This window comes from Pipistrellus kuhlii, unplaced genomic scaffold (genome assembly GCF_014108245.1).
Source record: "Pipistrellus kuhlii isolate mPipKuh1 unplaced genomic scaffold, mPipKuh1.p scaffold_m20_p_23, whole genome shotgun sequence".
NCBI classification, from domain to species: domain Eukaryota; kingdom Metazoa; phylum Chordata; class Mammalia; order Chiroptera; family Vespertilionidae; genus Pipistrellus; species Pipistrellus kuhlii.
In genome coordinates, this window is record NW_023425522.1 from 11,914,742 (window position 1) to 11,930,541 (window position 15,800).

The 15,800-nt window shown below is 42.4% G+C and overlaps 1 protein-coding gene across 1 annotated transcript in view; it reads left to right on the forward strand.

Moving 5' to 3' along the window:
- The first annotated feature begins 293 nt into the window (after positions 1-293).
- Positions 294-15,800, forward strand: part of UBE2G1 (ubiquitin conjugating enzyme E2 G1) — an 89,039-nt gene continuing 73,532 nt past the window's right edge. The window contains 4 exon segments of the mRNA XM_036452373.2: positions 294-563; positions 565-693; positions 695-833; positions 836-892. Of these exon segments, the coding sequence (XP_036308266.2) occupies positions 309-563; positions 565-693; positions 695-833; positions 836-892 (580 nt within the window). The 5' untranslated portion in view covers positions 294-308.

The window sequence follows — 15,800 nt, forward strand, 5'->3', positions numbered from 1 at the left end:
ATTTTTAATGATGTTTAAACGTTTCATACTACGAGGTGCAAAATATTTTGCTTATTTCAAGAATCTTAGAGCATTCTTTCTGTAATAAAGTGAATTATCAACATGGGAAGTCTGTTTTTTTGGGGGGGCCCTCTGCTTAAAATGGGGCACAGCAGTCCTAAAGTCGGCTCTGACAATGTCTAATTCGCACACCACGAGTGGAGTTGGACGGCTGCTGGACATCATCGTTTCTTTTGGCCCCTTCGATCCCACCGCACGCACCTGCTCGCACCAGAGGCGGTGTCTTGACCCTCCGTGACCTCTTTGTCATGGCGTCCGCGGGGCGTCTACCGCCCGGGGCTTTGGCAGGCAGCCGGGGCCTCGACCTTCCCAAGATGGCGGCCACCCCGGCGAACGCGCGTCAGGGGCGGGGCCGCGACGGCGGGGGCGGGGCCGGGAGGCCCAGGGGGCGGGCCTTCGGGCTGGCCGATCCTGGAGCAGGCGGCCCCAGCGCGCCTGCGCGGAGCGGCCCTGCGCGCAGTGAGGCTGGAGCGGGGGAAGGCACCGGTGGGGCCGAGCCGCGGGGCTGACGGAGGGAAGCAGGCGAGCGACATCCCAGCGCGCGCCGCGGCGGCCCGGGCTCCCTCCCCTCTCCTTCCGGGCGTGAGGCTGCTGTGAGGAGCGCGGAGCCGGGCGGACTCGCCCCGGCAGCGAAGGCGCCGCTCCCGCCGCCCCAGTCCGGCCTCTGGCTTCGGCGCTCCCGCCGTGGGGCCCGGTTCCTCAGCACACCCAGCTCCGGCCGCCTCCTCCGAGCCTGCCCCTGGCCTTTCGCACGCCGCGGCGCCAGCCCGGGCCCTCGGCGGGAGGATGACGGAGCTGCAGTCGGCGCTGCTACTGCGAAGACAGCTGGCAGGTGAGCGGGCGGCGGGCCGCGATCGTGGCGAGCGCTGCGGCTTCCCTCCTCCTCTCCTCCCCTCCCGGGTCGGCGGCCGGACGGCTGAGGGGAGCGGCAGCCGCTGGCGAGGCCGGGTGCGGGCTCGCGAGGGTGGGGAGCCCGAGGCGCCGGTCCCGGCCGGGCGGCCAGGCGGGCGGCCGGGCGGGCACTTCTTCCCCGGCTTTCGGAGGGTGTTGGGGGCGGGGACGCGCCCCAGCCTGTGCGCTGCTGGGACGGGGCCTGGAGAGGAGGGAGGCTGCCCCCTCCCCCACCGCGGGGTGGGACGTTGCGGGGGAGGGGCTGTGGCTCTCCAGCCCGGACCCACCCTCCCAGGGGCGGGTCGCGGGCTCAGGTGCTGCCGGGGCCGCCGGACCCTTGGGGGCGGTAGGGAAGGAGCGCCCGGGCCCGCCCCGCAGGGGGTCCCTGGCCCGGACGTCCGAGCGGCGGCGGGTGGGCAGCGGGTGGCGAGAGTAGGCGAGGAAACTGGCCCCCGGCCGGATAGGTGAGGCGCGCAAAAAACTTCTGCCCGGGCCGCGCCGGGGCCGCGGAGTTGTGCGGCGGGATAACAAAGCGCTGGCACCCGTGGCCTCGGCGCTGGCGCGCGGGGTCTGAGGACCCGGCGGGGTGCGGGACGCGCCACGCTCGCCTCCGCCTGGCACGGGCCCCGCTGCGCCGCCGGCTGGGGGGAGGGCTGGGGCCGGCCCAGCGCGAGCCGCTTTCTGGCCGGCGCGGGGCTTTGTGCTCGGCGCGGTCCTGGCCCCTGCGCAGGCCTGCGGAGCCTCCGGGCTGCGGCCCGCGGGCTCCAGCCGGGGAGGCGGCCGGGCGTGCCTCCCTAGAGCTGCCGGCGCCCCCCTCCCCCATTGTCCGGGCCTCTCTCCGGCCGTTTGCGGCTTCCAGGTTGACTTTTTTAGGGGGTTGGCTCCGACTCTGCTAGACTGTACGAGCGGAGCATGCGCGCCGGCGATGTACGTGTGCGGAGTGTAAGGGGGGGAGGCGGGCTGCAGGCTTCACAATGCCGCCCCACGTGCTGCCAGATTTAAAGAGAAATGAACCAGCGGTTACCCCTGCTGCCCAGCGCCCAGCGTGTGCCCTTTGCCGTCCAGGCGAATTTTTTCACCTTCCCCGCTGTACAGCCAGCCAGCAGCCCGGAGCCCCCGGCAGAGGCCATAGGCTGGAATGAAGAAATCTGTTTTTGAATTAAGGAGAGTTTGAGGTTAAGTCACCTTTGTGGCTTCTTAGGAAAAGGTTGTCAGGGGCTGTTACAGATTGTATAATTAGGTTTATTATTAGAGCATGAGCAAGCAGGTTTGGGCAAGTATGAAAGTTCTGGGTGCTCAAGGGGAGTGACTTGAAGTGAATGGAGAAGTATTGATAGTTATATTTATCTGGAAAAATGGTGAAAGAATAATTACCTATTACAGCTTATATTTTCAAACACTTTTCTGTGTAATTTTTTTTGTTTTGTTTTGGATGAAGGAATCTCCCTAATCGTTCTTTTATCAGAATAAGTTTTTGTTATGTAGTGGATTATTAAGCAATATGGAAATACTAAATTAGTATTAAAATAGTACGCAACTTGTATAATGAGAAAGATACACTCTTAAAATGGTGTAAAAGGGTTACACGGTTAATAAAGTTAGGTTAATAAGAGGGTTAGGCAGTAGCAATATTACAAGTTATTTCCTACCCATTTATGAATTAGCTATAGATTTTGATAGACACTGGTTCAGTTGAGTACTCTTTTTTTTTTTTTTTTGACAAGGTTAATCCCACATACTAATAAAACATTTCTAAAGGTATTTATTTTGGTAAGGCACAGTAAAATATTCTTTAAGATCAGAGGAGAGAATAATTTAGTTTGTAATTTTTCAGGCCTCATTAAAAAGTTGCTTAGCTGCTTTTTTTTTAAAAAAAAATTCACATTTATTGACTTAATATATATTTTTACTGATTTCAGAGAGGAAGAGAGAGGGAAAGAGAGAATCATTGATGGCTGCCTCCTGCACGGCCCCCACTGGGGTTTGAGCTTGCAACTGAGGGATGTACCTGTGATCTGATTGGAACCTGGGACCCTTCAGTCCCCAGGCCGACACTCTATCCACTGAGCAAACTGGCTAGGGCTTTTTTGCCTTCTTTTTTTTTTTTTTTTTTTTTTTTTTTATATATTTTATTGATTTTGTACAGAGAGGAAGGGAGAGAGATAGAGAGCTAGAAACATCGATGGGAGAGAGTCATCGATCAGCTGCCTCTTGCACACCCTCTACTGGGGATATGCCCGCAACCAAGGTACATGCCCTTGACCGGAATCGAACCCGGGACCCTTCAGTCCCCAGGCCGACACTCTATCCACTGAGCAAACTGGCTAGGGCTTTTTTGCCTTCTTGATCAGAGTCATTGGACTATTCTTAATTTCTTAAATTTTTGAGAGGTTTTAATTAACATGCTCAAAATGTACAAAATAGAAGCCAAAGTATAGTGAAATGTAAACATATCAAGTTTATTGGAAAGAGTTTATACCTACATACTAAAATAAAAGTCCTATTGTATTTTAGTACTACAATGCTCAACTTTGTGGTTCTTCAGATATTTAAAAACAGGAAAGAATGGTAATCTGTAATCTCCTGAAACCTTTTAGCCTGCACTTTTGAAAGGCATTATAAGATGTACTTTAGAAATCTTGAAATGTATTGAATTTAGTAGACACACAAACCTGTAAGGTATTCTAGCTGCTAGAAACTAACAGCAGTGGCCAACAATGGTTACATTTATTGAGCCCCTAGTCTGCTAGTCCTTATATAGGATTTTATTTCATTACTTAAGGAGAGAATTTATTGTGTGTTTTGTAGGTAACTTAAATGAAGAAGCTAGTTACGTTAAGAGTTGGGTTGCAATTTCCATCTCAGCTCTACTGACTTTTTGGGTGGATTATTGGTGTGTGGTTCTATACTTGCATGATAGAATGTTCAGCAACATTCTTGGCCTCCATCCACTAGATGCCAGTAGTACACCCCCTCAGTTGTGACAGCCAAAAGTGTGGCCAAGTGTCCCCCAAAGGACAGAATCATCCGAGACTGAGAAATTACTGGTTTAAGGTGTTTTAGTTAAGACCTTTTGGCTATTGTAAAGAATAAGAACACCTTACAGATTCCTGAAATATGATAGGTTGTGTATTTCTTTGTGATATTATTGGACTATGACTTTATTCCTTTGCGAATTCTGCAGTGGCACTGTAGCTTTTGCAGTGCATTATGCTAAACACACGAAATCCCACAGCACAAGAGATAAATTTAAGCATTTTTAAAAAGTTATTATAAGCACTGGATAAAAATACAAAGAGTACAAGAAGGTATAGTTTTTTCCATCCTGACCTCCAATTCTTTGCTTGGAAACAACCATCATCGATAATGTCTTGTGTGTCTTGTCTTTTCAGAGAGATTCTTATATACGTTTATATGGGTTAACGTTTACTGAGGACTGACAGGTATTAGGAACTGAGTGCTTTACACACATTATTTTATCTTCCCAATAAGGAATAGAGGCTCAGAGAGGTTAAGTAACTTGCCCAAGGTTACACAGGTAGTAAGTGGTGTTACTGGATTCATATTCAGTTTCTTATTTGAGAAACTTTGATTTTTTTAATTTGTATTTTTTAAAAGTTTCTCATTTTTGTGTTATTTTATCATTTTTAAATTATTTTTAATTCTCACCTAAGGATGTTTTTCCATTGTTTTCTAGGGAGAGTGGAAGAGAGAGGGAAAGACAGAGAGAAATACCAATGTGAGAGAAACACATGGATGGGTTACTTTCTGAATGTGCCCTGACCAGAATTGAACCCGGGATCCTTTGGTCGGTAGTCTGACACTATCCACTGAGACACACCAGCTAGGGCGAGACTTTGATGTTTTTAATTGGCAATATTGCCTCCAAGGGAATCCTATCTAATAAAAAGGGAATATACTAATTGATTGCCCTGCCCTCAAAGATGGCAGCACCCACAGCCAATAAGGATGGAATATGCTAATTACTCACTCAAACATGGCAGCACCCAGTCCCCCCAGCCCTGCAGGAGCGTCAGGCATGTGGCAAGGCCCAGCCTGCTGCTTGCTCTGGAGTCCCCCAGTCCCCTCAGCTCCCCAGATCCTAGTGTTTGTGATGTGCTATGTTTCATTAGCTCTTCTGGTGTCCATAGGATATTGAAAGAATACTCTTAAAAGGAGGAGTTAGAATGATTTGGTATTTTTTATTGGCCTTTCTAGAATATATTGGCACTGACGTACAAATCCATTAACAATCTTAAACAAGCAGAAATAGAGTAATTGATTATTGACAGGGACACCCTAGTGATAGAAGATTCTGGGTGATGAGCCAAATATTAATAACCTTTTTTTTTAAGTTGAAAAATTTAAATATAGTTAACTGGTTTGCTATTTCACTTATTTATGCATTCATTGATTGATTCTTATATGTGCTCTGATGGGGATTGAACCCACACTTTGGTGTATGGGGATATTGCTCCAACCAACTGAGCTTCCTGACTGGGCTAACTATTAATAATCTTAATGCCAATAATTATTGATTCACATATTTAGAAATGGAAGAAAAGTCTAAAAGTAAATTTTCATTGCATTAAACTACTATTAATAATTGCTTAACAGAGTTTGGGAATTTTTATATCCAGAAATCATTACACTATTATAGAAAGAATACAGATACTATGTATTGTACTGAATATATTGTTAGAAAAAATGCATAGAAGAAACATTGTGGTTGAGGGAGAAGGTGTAGGATGATTTACAATCTTTGTAGTAGGGGAAGCATCAAAGAATTATGTATCTGGCTGGTTTGGATCAGTGGTTAGAGCATTGGCCCTTGTACCAAAGGGTTAGGGTTCAATTCAGGTCTAGGGCACATACCTGGTTGCAGGTTTGATCTCTGGCTCCAGTCATGGTGCAGCATTGATGTATTACATATTTATGTTTATATCTCACAGTTGCTCTCTAACCATCCCCCTCCTTTTAAAAACCAGTAGTAAAAATATCCTTGGATGAGGATTAGTGACAACAAAACAAGAATTATGCATCTGTTACGTTGTGTTACAGAATCTAAAATAGTCTTATTTTTGTAATTTATACATATATCAAATCCTTATGTTGTACATCTTTTTTTTTTTAAAATATATTTTATTGATTTTGTACAGAGAGGAAGGGAGAGAGATAGAGAGTTAGAAACATCGACGAGAGAGAGTCATCGATCAGCCGCCTCTTGCACACCCCCTACTGGGGATATGCCTGCAACCAAGGTACATGCCCTTGACCGGAATCGAACCTGGGACCCTTCAGTCCCCAAGCCGATGCTCTTATCCATTGAGCCAAACCGGTTTCGGCATGTTGTACATCTTAAATGTACACAATGTTATATGCCATTTATATCTCAGTAAAGTTGGAAAAAAGTCTCAATTTTTTAATGAATAAGTGAACTTTCTTACTAGAGTAGATGATTTAAAGAAGTATATATATATTTATTGATTTCAGAGAGGAAGGGAGAGGAAACATCAATGATGACAGAGAATCATTGATTGGCTGCCTCTGCATGCCCTTATTGGGGATCATGCCCTGACCTGGTGACCTCTTGTGTCCTGGCTTGAAGCTCAACTGCTGAGCTACACCAGGCTGGGCAGGAATAGGTGATTTTTAAGTTATAGTTTTTGTTCAGTGAATATTTTTTAAATACAGTGAAATTTAGTTTTTTATAAATAACAGAATTTTAATTTCCTGTAAACTACTTCAGGCCAAAACATACTTTCTACATTAGTCTTTAAAAAAATATGTTTTATTGATTTTTTATGAATACCCAAGTCTTAACGATGAACTTGCTGAGTAGGTGATGCGCAAATTCTTGTTCTTTAAGGACTGAGTCTGTCTTTTCCTCTCTTGGGCCTATGTGCCCCTGACCAGAATCGAACCTGGGACGCTTCGGTGTGCAGGCTGATTCTCTATCCACTGAGCCAAGCTGGCCAGGGTTGAAAGGAAGAATCTTTAGTGTTAAGGATTATAGTAAAAATACTAGAGACCTGGTGCACAAATTGCATGCACTTGGTGGTGGGGGGAGGGGAATCCTTCAGCCTGGCCTGTGCCTTCTCACAGTCCAGGAGCGCTTGGGGGATGTCTGATTGACAGCTTAGGCCCATCCCCACTGTGCTCACCAGCTGTGAGCCTGGCTTCTGGCTGAACGGTGCTCCCCTTGTGGGAGCGCACTGACAACCAGGGGGACAGCTCCTGCATTGAGCATCTGCTCCCTGGTGGCCAGTGCATGTCATGGCAACTAGTTCTGCTGTTTGGTCAATTTGCATATTAGCCTTTTGTTTTATAAGATACACTCTGAAATTGAGTTCATTGAAGTTCTTTCACCTATTTGATTCTCTTAAAGCAACCTAACACTAGATTAAGAAGTTACTTCTTCAATTTTATTTAGCAAGTACAATAAATGGCAGAAATAGATATAAAACCCAGGTTACCTTATTACCAAGACTACTTTTTATACCTAAACATACTGTTAAACTCTGAGAACTCTTGTGATTTTGGAAGGGAAACTACTGTTGCGCATGGCCTCTCCTGATAATATTTTGAGTTTATCTTCTATGTTGTAAGATTCTAAAACTAAAGCATCTCTTTCAAGGCTTACATAGAGGTGTTACTTTGAGAACTTCCTTAATACTCTTTTAGTGTAGGTAAGTATAGGATAATATTTATCTTAATTGTATTTAACAATACATAGAATGGTTTATATTGCGCTCATTAGAAGTCTAGGGCTTTAGGCTGTGAACATCTATGGTGTGGTATTTCCCAAGGGAAATACTGTATTTTTGAAGTCTTCTCTGGTTGTTTTTATATCTCTCCCTTAGGATTATACCTTTGCTGCTGCTTCTACCCTTAGTATTTGCTTAATGGAAATAGAACAAAACTGTTGCTACCCAGCATGGTTTATGTTTAATTCTTTCAGGTGCAACAGTGGCTTGGATGAAGGTACTGTGCCTCTTGCAGCTCTCTTCAGGGTTTAAGGTATATGGATGGTATGGCTGCTGAGGAAGCAATACCATTGTGTTAGACTTAAAAAAAAAAAAGTGTTGTTTTTTTAAAAAATCTTAGAGTGGAAGGGAGAGATAGAAACATTGATGAGAGAGAAACATTGATTGGCTGCCTCCTGCATGCCCCCTACTGATGATTGAACCTGAAACTTGGGCATGTGCCCCCATTGGAAATCAAATCAGTGATCTCTTAGTTCACATGTGTCAAACACAAGGCCCTCGGGCCAAATCCGTCCCGCCAGGCCTTGCAATGTGGCCCGCACCGCACTGTCATCACTGCATCCGCTGCGTTTCCATCACAATGACAGTTTATGACTGTTCAGTAAACCATTCGGCCCGCGATTTAGGCTGGATTTTAGATTTTGGCCCCTTCTCTGATTGAGTTCAACACCCCTATCTTAGTTCATGGGTTGACCCTCAACCATTGAGCCACACTGGCCAGGCATGTGATAGACTTAAAAAATTAAATTTTAGAACAGTTTCAGATTTACAGAAAAAATTATAAAGATAGTATAGAGAATTCCTATACCCTGCATCCATTTCCTATTAATATCTTACGATATGTTTATCACAACTAATGAAGCAATATTGATCCATACTTATTCAAATTTTCATAGTTTTTACTTGATATCTATTTTTCTGTTCCAGGAGACTATACAGTATCCCACATTGTATTTTAGTTGTCATGTCCTTTTAGTCTTTTCTGTTCTGTGAGAATTTCAGTTTTCATATTTCTTGAGTCTTTTCAGTTTTCAGGAATACTGGTCAGGTATTTTGTAAAATGTTCCTGAAAGTGGGTTTACCAAATGTTTTTCTTATTAGTAGAGTGGATTTGTGGGTTTTCAGAAAGGTTACTATAGAAGTGAACTACCCTTGTTATCACATATTGGTGGTACATGATAACTTCAGGACAGCACTGGTGATGTAAACCTTAATCACTTGGTTAAGGCAATATTGTTCAGGTTTTTCCACTTAGTTACTATTATTTTCTTTTACTAAATCCTGTCCACACTCATGTGGGAAGGAGGGGCTAGGTCCTACTTCCTAGTACAGTGTTTTTCAACCTTTTTTGGGCAAAGGCACACTTGTTTCATGAAAAAAATCACGAGGCACACCACCATTAGAAAATGTTAAAAAATTTAACTCTGTGCCTATATTGACTATATATAAAGTAATTCTCTTGAATAGGAATCAAATAAACACAAAGAAAGTATTTTACAATTACTTTATTATGAAATATTAAATAAACAAAATAGTGAAAAATTATAAAATTCTTGTCTGCACCTACGGCACACCAGGCAACATCTCCCGCGGAACAGCGGTTGAAAAACGCTGTCCTAGTAGGGAGAATAACTATATTATTTGGAATTGTTCTGTAAGAAAGATTTGTTACTCCTCACCATTTATTTGTTCAATCATCTATTCTGTGTGGACTTGTATGTTTTATGCTTTGGGTTGAATTTTTTATTAGGACTCTTTAAAGAAATAGAACTAATAGAATGAATGGAGATACATATATATGTCAGTTACGTTATTGATTTGGATTGGCACGTCCAAAATCTGCAGGGAAGCTTGGCAGCCTGGAGACCTAGGAAAGAGTTGTTGTTGCAGTTTAACTCTGAAGGCAGTCAGCGGGTAGAACTTACTCTTCCGGGGAGGCCAGTCTTCTTGTTAAAATTAAGACCTTCATGCCAAAGCCGGTTTAGCTCACTGGTAGAGCGTCGGTCTGCGGACTGAAATGTCCCGGGTTCGATTCCGGTCAAGGGCATGTACATTGGTTGCGGGCACGTCCCCGGTGTATGCAGGAGGCAGCTGGTCGATGTTTCTCTCTCATCGACGTTTCTAGCTCTCTATCCCTCTCCCTTCCTCTCTGTAAAAAATCAATAAAATATATATTTTTTAAACAAATTAAGACCTTCAACTGATTGTATGAGGTCCACTCACATTATAGAAGGTAGTCTGTACTCAAAGTCTACTGATTTAAATTGTAAACTCATCTAAAAAGCACCTTCACAGAAACATCTGGGATAATGCTTTTTACTTTAAAACTAATATACATATACACATTATATATGTAGTACATACCCTGATTGAATATAACTTGCAACCTGGGTCTATGCCCTGACCAGGAATAGAACCTGCCACCTTTTGATGTACAGTACCATGCTCCAACCAACTGAGCCACACTGGCCAAGGTCTAAGATAATGTTTGACCCAATATCTGGGTACAGTGGTTTAGGCAAGTTGATGCATAAAATTAAGCACTTTTATTTTGTTCCTTATGTCATTTATTAAATTTCTAAATTGTTCCAGCTTTGGTCATTGAGAGTTCTTTCAGATTGCTTCATATGTTCCTTTGACACTTTATTTTCTGAATAGAGGCCCGGTGCATGGATTCATGCACTGGTGGAGTCCCCCGGCCTGGCCTGCACCCTCTCACAATCCGGGACCCCTTGGGGGATGTTGGACTGCAGGCTAGGCTGTGGGACCCCAATGGTGTACGAATCCGTGTACCAGTCCTCTAGTATGCATATAAAATATTTGGTTAATCTCTTCCCGCCCTCCCCACTTCCCTCTGAGATTCATCAGTGTATTCCATGTTTCCTTGCCTGTGCGTTGAGTGTCTGTCCCCTGGTGGTGAGTGCATGTCATAGTGACCGGTTGAATGGTCGCTTAGACATATTTTATATCTATCTATCTACAGGATGTATCATACCTACCTTGCATTTTCTCTACCTAGCCCAAGAATGGTATCTAGAAACGAAGATCTGGCATTGGAAGTGCTCATTACTACAAGAGGCCTGGTGCACGAAATTCGTGCCGCGGAGGGTGGAGGGTGGGGACTGTACATGAGCCCGGCCTACATCCTCTCCAACCTGGGACAACCCTCCCACAATAGGGATCGCTGGCTCCTAACTGCTCGCTCGCTCGCTCGCTCGCTCGCCTGCCTGCCTGCCTGATTGCTCCTAACCACTTCTGCCTGCCAGTCTGATTGCCCCCAACTGCCCTCCCCTGCTGGCCCGATTGCCCACAATTGCCTTGCCCTGCTGCAACCTGCTGCCTCTGTGCAAGTTGGCAGAGACACTAGGACCAGCCTCCATGGCACAGAGGGCCCCCCCCCCCCCCCCCCCCGGTGCACTGCCATCTTGTGATGATGTCATGCTCAAGGGCACAAGGACCACCTAGGGTTTTATTAGTATAGATCGGCCAGAGGTTAGCAGTGTGTATTTATATTAATCCAGGTGTGTGTGTGTGTATATATATCTTGATGATGTTTCTGTGTATCTATCTGTATATATATTAAGCTGCACTTAGGTTCATACTGTTGTTTTTTACTCTAACAAAGTACCAGAGAGTATTTATTCCAGCCTTCCCTTCTTATTTTTCTATAACTTCCCCCTCTGTCAGAAATTAATTTATTTTTATATTTTTGTATTTTTATTGATTTCAGAGAGGAAGTGAGAGGGAAGGAGAAACATTAATGATGAGAAAGACTCATTGATCACTTGCTTCCTCCATGACTCCTACTGGGGATTGAACCTTCAACTCCGGCATGTTCTCTGACTGAGAATCAACCAAAATTCTGTATCCACCACTGTAGGGCCATACAGAATAGTTATAGCACCCTAAAATTGTGTTCTCTATGTGTTCCTTTTGTAGTGTAGCACTCCCCTCTACCAGTCTCTGGCAACCACTGATCAATTTTCTGTTCTTATAGTTTTGCCTTTTCTATATGTCATAAGTAGCTTTTAAGGTGTGGCTTATTTCTCTTAGCAAAATGGATTTAAAATTCAACTATATTGCTGCATGAATTAGTAGCTATTTCCTTTTTATCACTGAATAGTAGTCCAGTGTATAGTTTTTACTGTGTACATTCCATTGTACCATATTTTGCTTGTCCATTTCCATGTGGAATGATAATATAGTTATCTTGCTTGTTACCAGTTTTTAGTGATTATGAATAAAGCTCCTATAAACATTTGTGTACATATTTTTGGGTGAGCTTAAGTTTTTCAGTTTACATAGATAAGTACCTATGAGTACAGTTGCTGGTTATATGGTAAGACTGTTTAACTTGGTATGAAACTGCCAAATTATCTTCCAAAGTGGCTGTACCAAACATTTTATTGTAAATAGTACCATCTTAATGCATTTTCTTCATCTTAGTTTTTCACTTAATATAATATAGACATCTTGGTATTGGTATGTAGAGACTTATTTTGTTCCTTTGAAACACCACAATATTCCACTTGTATGGCTAAAACACAATGCACTTTTTTATTGATGTTAGAAAAGGAGAGGGAGAGGGGAGGAGAAAGAGACATCAATGTGAGAGAGAAACATCGATCAGGGACTTTTCTTGCAATCTGGGCCTGTGCCATGACTGGAAATTGAACCTGTCACCATTTGGTGCATTAGACGATGCTCAACCAACTGAGCCACACTGGCTAGGGCCACAATCCACTTTTTATTATTGGATATTCATGGCAAAAATATAAATTCTATAAAAAGAGAATATAATGAAAAGTTTCATCCTTTTCCATTCTCTAGAAGGGAATTTATAGCTGATGCTTATGCTTTTCAATACAATTTATATGATACCTCTTCATTCATGAGTTTATTTAATTTTTCACTATAAAAAATGAAGAGCCCAGGACAGGTAGTTTAATTGGTTATAGTATCATCCTGATATGGCAAGGTTGCAGGTTCCATCCCCAGTCAGGGCACATGTAAGAATCAGTAAATGAATGCGTAAATAAGGGGAACAACAAATTGATGTTTCTTTATCCCTTCCCCTCTCTCAAATCAATATTTAAAATAAGATGAAGAACTTAACACTACTTCCCTTTTCTAATTTGTATTATGTATTTGTAACTCTTCTAATGTTTGTCTTTATTATTATTAATAAAACGATTTCTCAACCTTATATAGAAGTCCTTGCTATAAAAGGTAAATGAATCAGTGCACTTACCCTTTAGTGATTTCCCCCTCTCCTGAAAAATTTTTTTTAACATTTATCTTTTTTTATAACTGAAACAAGTCTTCTATATTTGTCTAGTCTCAAAAAAAGGAAATCGGCAAACAGTATTTATATGATTATGTTAATATGCTCATTATAATACCAAATAATGATTTTGGTACTAAAAAGGAGCTGTAATTATCATTGAAACTTTTCCTATTGAAGAAGAATCTTTAAGCCTCAACATTTCCTATCTTTACTTAGTTATTATGTTCATACTCAACTATCACTACTCCATGTTGTCTTCTAGTATTTTTTAACTTTTAAAAAAAAATATATATTTTATTGATTTTTTACAGAGAGGAAGGGAGAGAGCTAGAGAGCTAGAAACGTTGAGACAGAAACATCGACCAGCTGCCTCTTGCACACCCCCTACTGGTGATGTGCCCGCAAACAATGTACATGCCCTTGACCGGAATCGAACCTGGGACCTTTTAGTCCGCAGACCGACGCTCTACCACTGAGCCAAACCAGTTTCGGCTTGTATTTTTTAACTTTTATAAAGATACGTGGGTGGTAAATTTTGAGTCTTTGCATATTGAAAAATGTCTTAATTTTGTCCTCAGATCTAATAATTTAGTTTTCTGGAAATTGAATTCTGGATTGAAAATATTTTCCCATGGAACTTTGATGTTATTTTTCTATTGTTACATTTTTCCTTTGTCCAGAGTTTCTCAACGAGAAGACAGTGATGAAGAATGACTCATGTCAGTTATGCAAGGGTTGCTCAGTGGTCAAGCATCAACCCATAAATCAAGAAGTCACTGGTTTGATTCCTGATCAAGGCTCATGTCCGAATTGGGGCCTTGATCCTCAGTGTGGAGGGGGAAGTGTGCAGGAGGCAGCCTATTGATGATGATTTTCTTTCATTGATGTTTCTTTCTATCCCTCTCATTTTTTCTCTAAAGATTGATAAAAACATTCTTTTTAAAAAAGGAATGACTCCTATCAGTATAATTTTGTTTCTGTGTAGATACTTTTTTGAAGTTCTAAAGGATTATCTGTATACTTGATGTTCTAAATGGGCTCTTTTATTTATTTAAAAAATTTTTGTTATTGATTTTTTATAGAGAGGAAGGGAGAAGAATAGAGAGTTAGAAACATCGATGAGAGAGAAACATCGATTAGCTGCCTCCTGCACATCCCCCACTGAGACCCCTCAGTCTGCAGGCTGACGCTCTATCCACTGAGCCAAACCATTCAGGCTTTTATTTATTTTTATTGTTAATCCTCACCTAAGGATATTTTTTTCCATTGTTTTTCTGAGAGGGAGAGAGAGAGAGAGTGGGGGGAAGAAGGGAAGGATGGAAGCAGAGTGAGAGAGAGACAGACAGTTGTGAGAGGGACAAATTGAATGATTGTCTCCTGCACGCTCCACATTGGGGACTGGGGAGCGGACCCACAACCCAGGTATTTGCCCTTGACCAGAAATCAAACCCAAGAGCCTTTGGTGTGCCAGCTGAGGCTCTTAACTATTTAGACTTAATAGCCAAGCCAGTCTGTTTTGAGCTCAGAAATTTCCATTTATTATTATTTTTGTCATCCTCTACATTCTTCTGCATTGTCTTTGGAACCTTTACTAGTCAGGTGTTTGAACTTTTTAATCTTATTTCTTTGCCTTTTAATTTTCATATTGTCTATTTTTTGTCTTTTGTTACTATATTATGGAGATTTTGTTCCTCCTCTTTTCCATATTAGTGACTTAGTCTTCACCCATGCATGTTTTGTTATTTAAACTGACTATTCAGTTTTTCATTTTAGCAATTGTATTTTTAATTTCCAAGAACTTAGTCTTTCCCATAGAAGTCTGTTTTTAATAACGCTACTGAGGTTTAATGTGCATACCATAAAATCTACTTTTTTTTTTCTTTTTTAAATATATTTTATTGATTTTGTACAGAGAGGAAGGGAGAGAGATAGAGAGTTAGAAACATCGATGAGAGAGAGTCATCGATCAGCTGCCTCTTGCACACGCCCTACTGGGGATATGCCCGCAACCAAGGTACATGCCCTTGACCGGAATCGAACCCGGGTCCCTTCAGTCCCCAAGCCGACGCTCTATCCATTGAGCCAAACTGGTCTCGGCGAAATCTACTTGTTTTAAATATACAGTTTATGTTTAGAGTTGTTCAACCATCAGCACAATGTAGTTTTAGAATACTTCCATCACTTTAGAATGAAATCTTGTGCCCATTAGTAGTCACTTCTTTTTCTTAGCCCCACACCCAAGCAACTACAAATCTACTTTTTGTTCCTATAAAATTGTCTTTTCTGGACATTTAATATAAATGAAATAATATAGCATGAGTTCTTTTGTGTATGGCTTTTTTCACTTAGCATGTTTTTAAGGTTGATCTCTGGTGTAGTATATTAAATCTGTTGTTTCAATGTCATTTGTTGGATACACTATCCTTTTCCTATTGAATCACCATGGAACTTTCATTGAAAAATCTGTTAACCAACCTGTGTATGTTTCTTTGAGTACTCTTATCTGTATGTCCACCTCTATTGCAATATCATAGCTACTTGATTATTGCTGTATAGTAAGTCTTGAAGTCATGTAGTATAAACCTTCTAACTTGTGAGAAAGAATTATAGAGAAATTAGGTGCTTACAAAAATATTGGAAGGCCTAAAAGGATGATTTAAGGAGAAAAATCTCCACTATGACAACCAGAGATTGACTCCCCAGGAGCCTTAAAGCTAAGAGTTTAAGAACCAGAATACAGCAACTGTGATCCAGATTCACAAAGATGAGTCAAGGAGAATTCACTACATCACTTC